Source organism: Ailuropoda melanoleuca, chromosome 7 (assembly GCF_002007445.2).
Source record: "Ailuropoda melanoleuca isolate Jingjing chromosome 7, ASM200744v2, whole genome shotgun sequence".
NCBI classification, from domain to species: domain Eukaryota; kingdom Metazoa; phylum Chordata; class Mammalia; order Carnivora; family Ursidae; genus Ailuropoda; species Ailuropoda melanoleuca.
Window position 1 is genome coordinate 370414 of NC_048224.1, and position 12430 is coordinate 382843.

General features: G+C 36.1%; 1 protein-coding gene across 3 annotated transcripts in view; it reads left to right on the forward strand.

Annotated features, from left to right (window-relative positions):
- The window catches only part of IL33 (interleukin 33), a 44126-nt gene extending 34037 nt beyond the window's left edge, over positions 1 to 10089 (forward strand). For all 3 annotated transcript variants that reach the window (XM_011217254.3, XM_019793249.2, XM_034663833.1), the window contains 6 exons: positions 2710 to 2835; positions 3385 to 3519; positions 4819 to 4926; positions 5688 to 5738; positions 6617 to 6714; positions 8047 to 10089. In XM_011217254.3, coding sequence (XP_011215556.1) covers positions 2710 to 2835; positions 3385 to 3519; positions 4819 to 4926; positions 5688 to 5738; positions 6617 to 6714; positions 8047 to 8244 — 716 coding nt within the window. In that variant the 3' untranslated portion in view covers positions 8245 to 10089. The remainder of the gene's footprint in view (positions 1 to 2709; positions 2836 to 3384; positions 3520 to 4818; positions 4927 to 5687; positions 5739 to 6616; positions 6715 to 8046) is intronic.
- The last annotated feature ends 2341 nt before the right edge of the window (positions 10090 to 12430 follow it).

The window sequence follows — 12430 nt, forward strand, 5'->3', positions numbered from 1 at the left end:
AGAGAGGCCAAAGGTAGAGTTATAGTTTTGGGGAGTCATCAGCATATAAAAAGATGATTGAAGTCATTGGAGCAGGCAAGATTGCCCAGAAAGAGAGAGGAAAAGGCAAAGAACAAATCCTACACAACACCAACATTTTAGGAGCAGTCAGACAAGGAAAACTAACAGAGAAACAGCAATGAATGTTCAGAGAAAAACAAGAACCTAAGGAGACTGGTGACATGACAATAAGGGAAGAAAGGTTTCAGAAAAGGATGTGGTTCCCAAAGTCAAATGCCACAGATAAATCAAGGGTAGTAAGCAGTGAGAAGAAACCTTTATGAAATAGGTGTTCGGGGAAGAAATGAAAGCTGAGTGATTCACTTATGTAGTTCCCCTCAGGCACAGTCTGGCTCTCTCAGTGACAGAACTACAGGAAGATTTCCAGGCTCCTTCCCATTTACTCACCAAAAATGAGTGAGGGATTTCATCATGCTATTGCTATGATGAAATTACTTGCGAGAATTTCCTTACAAGCCATGCTAAGACACTGCCCTTAGACATTAGGCAAGGTAGAGACATAGGAAGTGACAACAGCCCTTACATAAGCTTGAGATAGCCCTTTGACCCCAGTGGAGCACTCTCTCCCACAGAATCCCCAAGGCCATGCAGCTTTGTGTTTCCCATCTGAGAACACAACCATCACACTACACTTTTAGCTGCCCCAAACACTAAAGTATACCTTCTTCCAAATTCTCCCAATGTGAAGTATCTTCAACTTCAAATGTAGTCACCCCTTGATAAGTTATACCTAGCATTTGTCCCACTAGATGCTAGCACCTACATCAATATCTTTAGCCCTTCTCTTCTTCTACATCCATAATACTTCTCAATATCATGACCCTTACTTCTAACTAACCAAGACCCACATCCTGCTCCCCAGAACGTCCACTCTCCATATTAGACATGCCTGTCAGTCATGTCCCATGGGATTCTGAATACAACATAAAGATAAGCATACAAGGAATGAGCATCGTTGTAATACCATCTTATGCCCTTTAGGTCCGGAGAGACAATGTAATACAGTTAATAAAGTATTGTATTAGATTACTTATTAGGAGACCAAGTTCAATCCTAGCTCTGGCATAGCTTTATTAATTTCTTTGCAATTGTAAAAGCACTACATAAACATGTGATACTACAGCTGATATTTATAAGCTGTGATGAAATGTTGGGAAGTTCCAGGATAGATGTGAATATAATTAAGTGGTCTTGCCCTGTTCAGACAGTTGAAGATACTTAAAGGAAGATGTCCATCTGAATTGGAGGCGAGATATAGATCATTCAAAATAATGGCTAACAAAAGTTTACTCTACTTAACTTTGAAAAGCATATTAGGAAGACAAATCTTTTAGAAAGTTAAAAAAAATCATAGAATGGATCCCAAACTCACAAGTAACTATTTTTATTTTCTGAATTACTGTGAATAATTGAAATTTGGCTGTATTATACAAATTGCTTGATAATTCATTTGCTATAATGTTAAAAGTTGAGATGCCATGACTCAAGTGTTACAACCTTCTCTTCTGTTTGGCTCTGAAAGGCTTTTTATGAATTTCCAAGTAGGAAATTTAGTTTTTTATTTGAGACCTTTTCTTTGACTAAATGAATAAGAATTACTAAATAGGTGATTAAATCTTTTACTTTAACTGATTTAATTTGTATTTGTATTATGTTAGTTCCTAAAATTGCAGTATAACACACTAACATATGACAAGGGAGCCAAGAATACTCAAAGAAATGATAGTTTCTTCAATAAATGGTGCAGGGAAAACTGGACAGTCACATGTGAAAGAACTCACAAAAACTAACCTGAAATGGATTAAAGACTTAAATGTAAGACCTGAAACCATGAAACTCCTAGAAGAAAATATAGGGAAAAAAGTTCTTTAACATGAATCAGTTATTTTTAGTATCAATAAACTCTAGAGACTATAGCCATCTTTCTAAAATTATTAAAAGTGCTAGATAAGTAAAGAAGGTTATAGATTTCATATGACCATAAAAGTTCCCCCTCAGGCAAAGACTGATACATGTTGGACGTAGGTCCACACTCCCTTATATAGAATTCTGAAAACCAAAATTTTTCTAAAGACCTAAAATTTTTCATAACTCATTTGGTAAATATGATCTGAACTTATATGACAGCTAAATCTTGACCTGAACCAACATGAGGTGTTTATTTCACTTTATGTAAATTTTCCTATATTTCACCATAAATCATTAATTAATTTTGGATTATGCGAGTACTGCCCTAGTCCCTGCTGGGAGTACCACATATATATAGTATGTACGCTACATGACAATTCTAAAATCTAAAAAACTGTGAATTCTGAAACACAAATGACCCCAAGTTTTCTGATAAGGTACTACAGACCTTTTTTTTTTTAGCAAATAGATGTATTTTTTTTAAAGATTTTATTTATTTATTTGTCAGAGAGAGCACACAAACAGGGGGAGAAGCAGGCTCCCCACTGAGCAAAGAGCCTGATGCAGGACTCAATCCCCAGGATCATGACCTGAGCCAAAGGCAGATGCTTAATCAACTGAGTCACCCAGGTGACCCAATACTGGAGACCTTTAGTTGCTTTCTTGGTCTGCTATGTTCAGGGTTTATAAAAGGATAAAAATGGATGGAATAAAACAGTATCAAATTTTTCAATTGTTTAGAATCCCAACAGAAAGCTGAAGAAGTTTGCCAGATGTACTTTATGCAGCTGCGCTCTGGTCTTATCATAGAAAAGACAGCCTGTTATTTTAGGAAAGAAATCACCAAAAGGCATTCACCAAGAACAGGTAAGGGGAAACTACATTTCCTGGTAATTATTCAATATAGTAATGGGCTTCTATTTGCCTTTATTTACCACATCTTGGGTATATAATTTCTTCCCTTGTGCAGATTTTCCTTCTGAAAAAAAGTAAGGATGCTGAACTATTTTCTAGCCATTTCCAAAAGGACGTATAAAGAATTTTTATAGCATGGGAGAAATGGTTATGTTATAATATTATGTGAAAACAGAGGATATAAAATTATAAACATATTTACAGTATTTTTAAGTGGACTTTTTTTTCATTTAAAGGAATTAAAGTAAAATGTTAATAGCACTTGTTTTTTTGGGTGTTGAGACCATGGGTAACTAGTTTTCTTCCACGTGGGCTCCAGTGGATATGCCCTACCGGGGTACAGGTGTGCCAGGAGGTATTGATCCCTCCAGACTACGGTGTGGCTAAAGCCCTGGGGTCAGTCCCAGCAAGCCGCTTTGACTGGGAATCCTCAAAGGAGGGTAAAGAGGTTTGGGCAAAGTGGGTATTGACAGTCCACTCCTACTCTCCCCCACTCTGCAGCTGGAAAGTACAAAGAGCAACATCTGGTATTCACTGCTTGTCATCAGCAGCTAAAGGAAGACTTTGCCTGTGATGTACCTATGATCCAGAGACGTACTGGAGAAACTAATGTTCCAAGTATCCAAGGTCTCACTGGTAATGAGGGTGTATGGGTGTGAGGAGGGAAGTAAGACACAGGACCAGTGCCACTCTAGGAAACAGCTCCAAGGGTATGCCTACTTGTGTAACAGAAACTTCTGTCCATTTGCTGCCCGCATACCCATTCAGTGGTATTCAAACTAGGTACAGAGTAGCTGCTCTAACAACGAATGTACACTTTATAGTTAGCTCTCCATCATTATTTTGGAAATGCTTGTTATGGGTTGGAATCCCATATACATTATTCCAGGGGAAAATAACCACATATGGGGAAAAAAACCCATATTCTCCCCCCAAATTTCAACATTTTGACAATGAAAGAAAATTAAGAACTACTATATTTTTAAAATATAATTTCAATTCTTAAACATTTTAAATAGTTGCTCAAATGGCTTCAAGTTGTATCACCTACTGTGCAAATAAATTCCATATTGATGGTGACCATCAAGAAGTGAAGAGATCATTGAAAAAATCTGACAAGGAATTGCACGTTGCCATTTCAAGCATAATCCTGATATAAACGTCTTAAGTTCCCAGAAGCATATTGAAGTTTTTCATTAAGTATTTTTAAATCATTTTACTTTAGAAGTTCATATACAGACTCAATATTTATTTTTTTCTGTTCTATGTTACTTTTCTTAGCACAATTGTATAACATAAAAAAAACATAATAATTTTTTTCTCAAGGACCAACATAGGTAGTCCCTAATTCTACACCAGTTTATCCCAGCATGCCATAGAAATATTCTCATTTTCTATGTGTGCTGGGACATTTTTTTTAAAAGTTGGGAACACTGCTCTAAGTGTCTCTGTTATTTAGCCAGAGGATAGACTGGTACACTTACGCTCTCCAGGACTGTTGGAAGTCTCTGAACTCCACACCTTACAGATGGGTATTCATTTAACCATTTCTATCAAAATACAGTCTCCTTGTCCACAGTCCCCCTGACCATAAGAAGCAAGGAAGCAGAGGTTTCCTCAGGCAAAGTCTGTCACTTTTCCAGCTTCTTTCTCTCCATCAAATCCTCCCATGAACACAGTAACGTGACTTCCTATGGTTTTCAAGCAAGAGACTAGCGTCTCTAATCCCATTCAAATGGAACACCTTACCCTTTGAGCTACACTAAGCTTGCGCCAAAGGCTTTTATCTATCCAACAGTGGTGGGTAAAGTGCAGCTCAAATTGGAAAGAAAAAAAAAAAACCTTTAAGGAAGCATATATTTTTAATTGCTGAAAGATTGTTCATGGGAACAAGTGTTTTTGAATTTTTAATGACAATCTTTTCACTTGTTACAGAATATTCTGCTTCCCTGAGCACATACAATGATCAATCTATTACTTTCGTTTTTGAGGATGGAAGTTATGAGATCTATGTAGAAGACTTGGGAAAAGACCAAGAGAAAGGTAGAATATTTCCTTTTGTCTATAATGATACAATGAAGACTAGTAAAGTAAAAAATAAATTTACCAAGGGCTGCCTGGGTGGCTCAGTTAGTTAAGCGTCCAACACCAGATTTCAGCTCAGGTCATTGATCTCAGGGTCTTGAGATCAAGCTCCATATCAGGTTCTCACTGGGTATGAAACCTACTTAAGATTCTCTCTCTCCCTCTCCCTTTGCTCCTGCCCCTCCAGCTCCACCTGCCCCCTCAAAAAAAATAATTTTACCAAATCGTAAAGAGTGGATTACTTTGGACATGGCATAGATCTCATGTTGTGTGCTAACTCCAATGCACTGGCAGCAGATGCCCAAATACCACTACGCTGAGGAGAATTCAGAAGCTTAGTCAGGGCTTATCAGGGGAAAATGCTGATATTGAGAAGTGGCGTCTGTTGTGAGAGATGGAAGGAGAGACCACACATATTTGCTATTGCTAAATTACCTACTAGATCTTTCTAGCCTTATCAACAGCACCAAAGTACAACCTCCAGTAAAAGAATATACCAGTGCTATGAACAATATGTTAAATATTTTAATAATGACTGTGTTAAAGAATTCATCAGAGCATATTCATATATTTTGAGACCTTTCTTAAAATCACAAAAGTTTTGCTTTTATTGATATATAATAAAAAATGATATTTTCTGATATTATGTATATGTTGAAATTGAAGCCTTTTGATAAAAATTGTATCTCACCAAAGGGATTTTATGCTTTCTCTTTCAGATAAGGTGTTATTTCGTTATTATGATTCCAAATCCCCTTCACATGAAACAGGTAATTTGGCAGGCTGGGCAGCAGTAGTGCTTGAATTCTTGAATTTGGGGCAAGGACAAATCCAAAAGTACTCCCTGAAAAAGGAAGGCAGTCTCAGAAAGTTCTCTCTAGCCCACACTCGTTGTAAAATCTTAGATTCTTAGAGGATTTATTCCACCCATCCATTGTGCAGCTTAATAATTAGGATAAAGGTTTACATTAAAAGAGATTCAAAAAAATAGTGGCTTAAGCTACACAAAACTTTATTTTTATCTTAGCCAGGACTAGAATAGCAGCTCTGATCAACAGGTTGTACGAGAACCCAGCTCCTTCTCTGTGGTACTGCCAACATCTACATGGTTCAAGATTGCTTGCTGCCATGAGGATGCCTAATCAGCAGGACAAAGGAAGACAGACCATGAATTCTCTTTCTGTTTAAGAACAAAACCTTGAAGTTGCACCTGACACTTCCATTCACCTCATCGTATTGGTCAAAACTTAGTCACATTGCTACATTTAGATATAAGAAAACAGACTGGGAAATGTTCTGTTACACAAGGAGGGTAGTCGGATATTGGGAGACACGATCAGTGGCTTTGCATACAGACAGGGAAGCTGACACCGAGACAAATACCCAATAGAGTCACAATTCCACAATTAGAAAGCTTGTAAGAAAACTAAAGAGCTTAAAATTACCCCCAAATTGTCCAATGATTCTTTAGTTTCATTTGGGTACAAATACTTCTAAAAGACATGTTGATGAATGAAGCAATTATTTTACATCATATCTTGGACTCTTTTCCTAGGTGTCAAATTCAAATGAGCTAAATTCTTAACTTTATAATTTACATTTTAATTATTTATTAATTTTTTTGATTTACATATTTTTTAATTGCAAGGTGATGGCGTTGATGGCCAGACATTATTGGTAAACCTGAGTCCTACAAAAAACAAAGACTTTTTGCTGCATGCCAACAACAAGGAACACTCTGTGGAGGTAATAGAAATATGCATTTAACTGTCATAACTGACTCCACTCATTTGTGCAGATTTGGGTGTGTAACATATTTCAAAGAAGTTTTGTTTGTATCGTTCTATCTAAAACACAATCAGTTACTACTAATAACTTGCTTCTGGAGGAGGAAAAGGAGGGAAACAGCATGTATAGCCTTGCTACTGAAAGTCTGGTCTCTGCCAGCAGTGCACATGGGAGTTTGGTAGACATGCAGAATTTCAGGCTTCCTCACAATTAAATCATAATCATAATTTTAACGAATCTCCAGGAGATTCATAAGTGCATTAAAGTTTGAGAAGCACTGCTATATAGAATGATCTCAAATCCTTTCTATTCGACTTTAGGAACTACTTTGTTCTTCCAAGAAGTGTTTCTTGATAAATTATAGTTTTCTTAGGCAAATGCAAAAATAATTTTACACACCAACCCTGCTAAATGGAAAGTCATGAACATTTTCATATGCCAAGATTTACAATGTTACAATGTTGTTACAAAACAATGCAAATGGCAGTATAATATTGGTCATGATGAAAATTTATAAACATCTTCAGGAACAAAGAAGCCAAAGATAGAGACCAGGAAGAAAACATACAAGTATAATACAGATTACAAATAACACAAATACAAAATTATAAATCTAACTAATACAGCCATGTAAGGTATTAACATAAACACTGGATGGTAACCAGCATCTTCCTTAACAAACATTCCTAAATGTATATAACAGTGTTGGACATAAAAGCTGACCCCATACAGACCTCTATTACGTGCCAAGTACTGTGCTAAATGTTTTACAAGCAGTCTTCTTTAATTCTTACAGTAATTCTATAATAGAGATATTGTACTGGTCAAATATTACTGTAATACAAACCATCCCCAACACTTACTGGCCTAAAATAATAATCACTTCTATCATTCACATACCTGCTGGTAAGTTGTAGATTAACTGATATAGAAAACTGATTAGACTGAAACACTGAGGTTTGAGAAGTCAAGTCATGTGCACATGTCTCAGAGATAGTACATGGTAAAAGTTGGGCACAAATCCTGAGCTGCTGCATCCAGATCCAGTCACTCTAACCTACAATGTCTCTCAACTGACTATCAATGAATCAAATCAAATCAGATAACACCTCCCCACTTTAACCCTCTACCCATTTCTTTCTTCTCCTCCACTCCCATCCCCTACAAGTAAGCAGCCTTGCTAGAATTACTAAGTTAAAATTATTCCCCTTTAGTTTCTAACTCAGGGAGGTAAGGTTGACTTTGGACTTCCCACTCACATACTGGTTGCTTTCTTTCTTGTTTCCTCAGCTACAAAAATGTGAAAACCAATTGCCAGACCAGGTCTTCTTCCGCCTTCATAGGAAGTCTTCTAAATGTGTTTCATTTGAATGTAAGAACAATCCTGGAGTGTTTATAGGAGTAAAAGATAACCACCTTGCTCTAATTAAAGTAGGGGACCAAACTGAGCATTCAAGTATAGAGAATACCATATTTAAGCTCTCTTAAACTTAATGTGATGAAAAGCTGTGGATTCTGGGTTGGGTAGCCCAAATAGCTACGGCAGGAGAAAGGATAAGAGATAAAGAGGCAGACAACATTGAAGGGAAATTGAATGTTTTTCTTATTATTTGTAAAATATATTTTTATAGTCCTTCAGTTCTGTTTTTTATTACCCTTTGTCTCACTACATATTCAAAAGTGTATTGTCAAAGAGACCTCAGAAGATATACAACCTGACTTTTACTTTTTTCTACTTTCAGTCCAGAAAGAGCTTCATTTTTAGAGCTGAGACCTCTGAGGAGAAGCAAGGGCCTTAATTCAAGTTTCATTTTAGACAGGGATCCATTTTAAAAAGCTACATAGAGACATAATTTTCCCTAGTTCCAAACAACAAGTTCAAACACTAGATTTGTTGGTGAAAAGACAATCAGATCTACTTAGACTGAACATTTCACAAATGGAATAAAACACGAACTTTGTTTGAAGATGCCCAAAACTGGGACACCTAGGTGGCTCAGTCAGTTAAGTGGATGACTTTCGCTCAGGTCATGATCCCAGGGTCCTAGGATCAAGTCCCTCATCCGGCTCCTTGCTCAGCCAGGAGCCTGCTTCTCCCTCTGCCTGCCACTCCCCGTGCTTATGTGGGTGCTCTCTCTCTAACCCTCTCTGACAAATAAATAAATAAAATCTTGAAAAGAAGAAGATGCCCAAAACTTCAGATACCTACATAGGTAGGCAGATAATATAAATATGAGAAAAGACAAAGATAGTTGAAAAGTTAAGAAAAATAAATCCAGCATTTGTAAAGTAAATCATTTTACATCTAATTGTTTCATTTTTAAAATGCGGATTTTATAAAAGGAGTTAAATTTAGCAAGGCATTCTTACATTAGGAAGTGAAATAAATTTTAGTTCAGACATATAATTGAAATCTTTGGGGATATCTAACTAAGTACCATGGTGAGGCCACAAGTTCTCTCATCTACTAGAGCCTAAATGGGACACAGAATTAACATTACAATATCAATTAACTGTCTATGCCTTAAGTTTGTGGTATACCATGTCCTTCTGACACTATGCTCCAGGGATCTATGACTTAATATCCATGTCACCCTGGACGAAATTTCTTCTAGTCTTTTCTTCCCATGTGTAGAAGTGTTTTCCTTGCCCAGCTTCCTGATTACCCTGCTTACTATGGAATATTTATTTGACTTTTCTTCCTCTTTCATTTCTTTTGACCAGCTGTGCTCTTGATATACATTTTGTGCCCCCTGAGTTTCATTCCATATCACCTGACCTCTGGGTGCCAACATCTTTTTATATTTTGTCTACTGAATGTTGTAGAATTTCACACAAGCCTACTGATGGCAATATTTTTTATTAAACATCTTTTTGTTTTACATTACTAAGGTAGTAAAATTTATACTTAACCATATAATAAAATTTTTCAACTACTAAAGGAATCGTTTTTGCTTATTTTAAAGCCTTAAATTCTATTATAACTTTTTCATAAGCCTAACACTGACAATAAATGATAAAACTAATAACAGAATACTTATGAAGTACAGCTTTTTCTGAAAGTGTAGGCTTTTTAATTTCTAATTTGTTGAGATCTGTTGGATATAATGCTGGTGGAACATAAGATTAAAAAGGCTAAGAATGACTGTGTGAGGGTAAACAACTTTAAACAACAATATATCTTTCATTACATTGTCAATTTTATTATGGAGACAAAGATAAAGCAGAATATATATCATTCTTTCTGAAAAACACTAAATGTTGATCATATGCATCTGTATGATATACTTAAAATGACTGTTTTTAAGTAACCAAATGTATTGATTACCTTGTTTACGCTCTTGAATAAATTGCATTTTTAAAAGTATGTGAGGCCATAATGATTTTATCATAAAATGCCTATTCTGAAATTTTGAAGTCAAAATAAGCGTATCTTAATCCACTGATGTTGGTATCTGGAGTAGGTCATTTGTCTGGTAATTCAAAACTAGGTAAGATATTCCAGAGAACAGATTGTGTCTTTCTTTTTCTTTTTTTTTAATAATAATTTTTCATTATGTTAGTCACCACACAGTACATCCCTAGTTTTTGATGTAATGTTCCATGATTCATTACTTGCGTATAACACCTAGTGCACTATGCAATATGTGCCCTCCTTAATACCCAACACTGGCCTATCCCAGGATCAGATTGTGTCTTTTTCACCTTTGTACTCCCAGTGCCCATCATAGTGGCCAGCACAGAGGACTTATTCAGTGACTTTTACCTGAGATCAAACAGCCAACATACAACTGCAAAAGGAACTTCAATTCAACTTCTGACTCAGGTATCTTTCAACCTGATTATCTTATTTCTGATATTCAATTTTCCTTTTTAAAAATACTTTCCACCATCACTATGGTGAGTATTATTTGATTAAAATATACAAATGTGTGGTGGCCTTTTGCCACTTATTTTCATGTGTTTTGATGGTCCTTTGCACACACATTACTGGGAGGAATTTGTTCATTTCATCGTATCAGAAATAACGATTATGTCAAAACTTACTTTTCCTGTACAGCCCAGAAATCTTGTCCTCTAGCAGTTGCTCCTTAAACACATGCCAGATATATTGGACTTTGCTAAGTACCATGAAAGAACCAAAAACAAAACAAAACAAAAAAGCCCCAAAACCCTAAACTATGCTCCTTGTGCACATGGAGCTTAAAACATGTACAATTTATGATTAAAACTCCAACTCTGCAGTACACAGTTGCACAAAGGTGAGAGACATCAATGTGAGTTTCTCATTAGAGAAAGAAATAGGACTGAATACTCTATCCCCATACCCTAGCACCTACCCTGATCGATTCATATATCCATTCTCAAGGTCATGTTAAATAGGTTCCCTCTGCAGATCCCAGGGAAAAGAGGGTCAATTCAGTTGCTCCAAATTCCCTAATAGTCAGGGTTGGGATTAGGTGGCTTAGGAATCTGAGAAACAGATGCAAAAGATAAAAGGTAAAGCCAATTGGTAGAGTTAGAATCAATGAGCTGCTTCCTGTTGAGATGTAAAGATGATGAAATATTTGTCTAAGTCCAATCATAGTCCCCAGCCCATAGGATACTCCCATAAGAGAATACATGAATCACTACCCAGCATATTAAAAATATGGGTTTGTCTCTTGCACTGTTAGTGGGAATGCAGACTGGTGCAGCCACTCTGGAGAACAGTATGGAGGATCCTCAAAGAGCAAAAAAATAGAACTACCCTATGATCCACCATTTGCACTACTAGGTATTTACCTAAAGGATACAAAAATACAGATTTAAAGGGGTACATGCACCTCAATGTTTATAGCAGCATTATTAACAATAGCCAAACTATAGATAGAGCCTAAATGTCTATTGGCTGATGAACGGATAGAGAGGGGCTGTTGTATATACACAATGGAATATTACCTAGCCATCAAGAAAATGAAATCTTACAATTTGCAATGACATAGATGGAACTGAAGTGTATTATGCTAAGTGAAATAAGTCAGAAAGACAAATACCATATGATCTCACTCATATGTGGAATTTAAGGAAGAGAACAGACGAACATATGGGAAGAGGGAAGAGAAAAAAGAGAGGGGAAAAAAGATAGAGAACAAACTGAGGAGAGAGGGAGGTGTGTGGGGATGGGTTAGGTAGTTAATGGATATTAAAGAGGGAACTGGGTGTTGTATGAAATGATCAATTATTGAATTAACTAACTAAAATTTAAATAAAAAATAAAAATAAAGAGATTATCCTGGTTTATCAGAGTGGAGCAAATGTAATCACAAAGATCTTTTAAATGTGGGAAAAGAAGGCACATCACATTATGATGTGAGAAAGACTTGCATAGCCATCACTGGCTTAGAAGATGGAAATGCATCATGAGACCAAAACTGGGGACAACAACCTCTAGCAGTTGGAAAAAGAAAAAAATGAAAAAGAAAAAATTCTTCTCTAGAAAAATATTAAAATATCTGGAACATATTCAATTACGTTTAAAATCTCGGTAATGTTGTACTGATGAAGGAATGAACAGATCGACAAATTGAATAGAAAAACATTATGTAGTCTCAAATGCATGTGCAAATTTAGTATAGATAAAGGTGACATCTCGGTTAAGTATAGAAAAAGATATCTTTGTAATGGAGATATT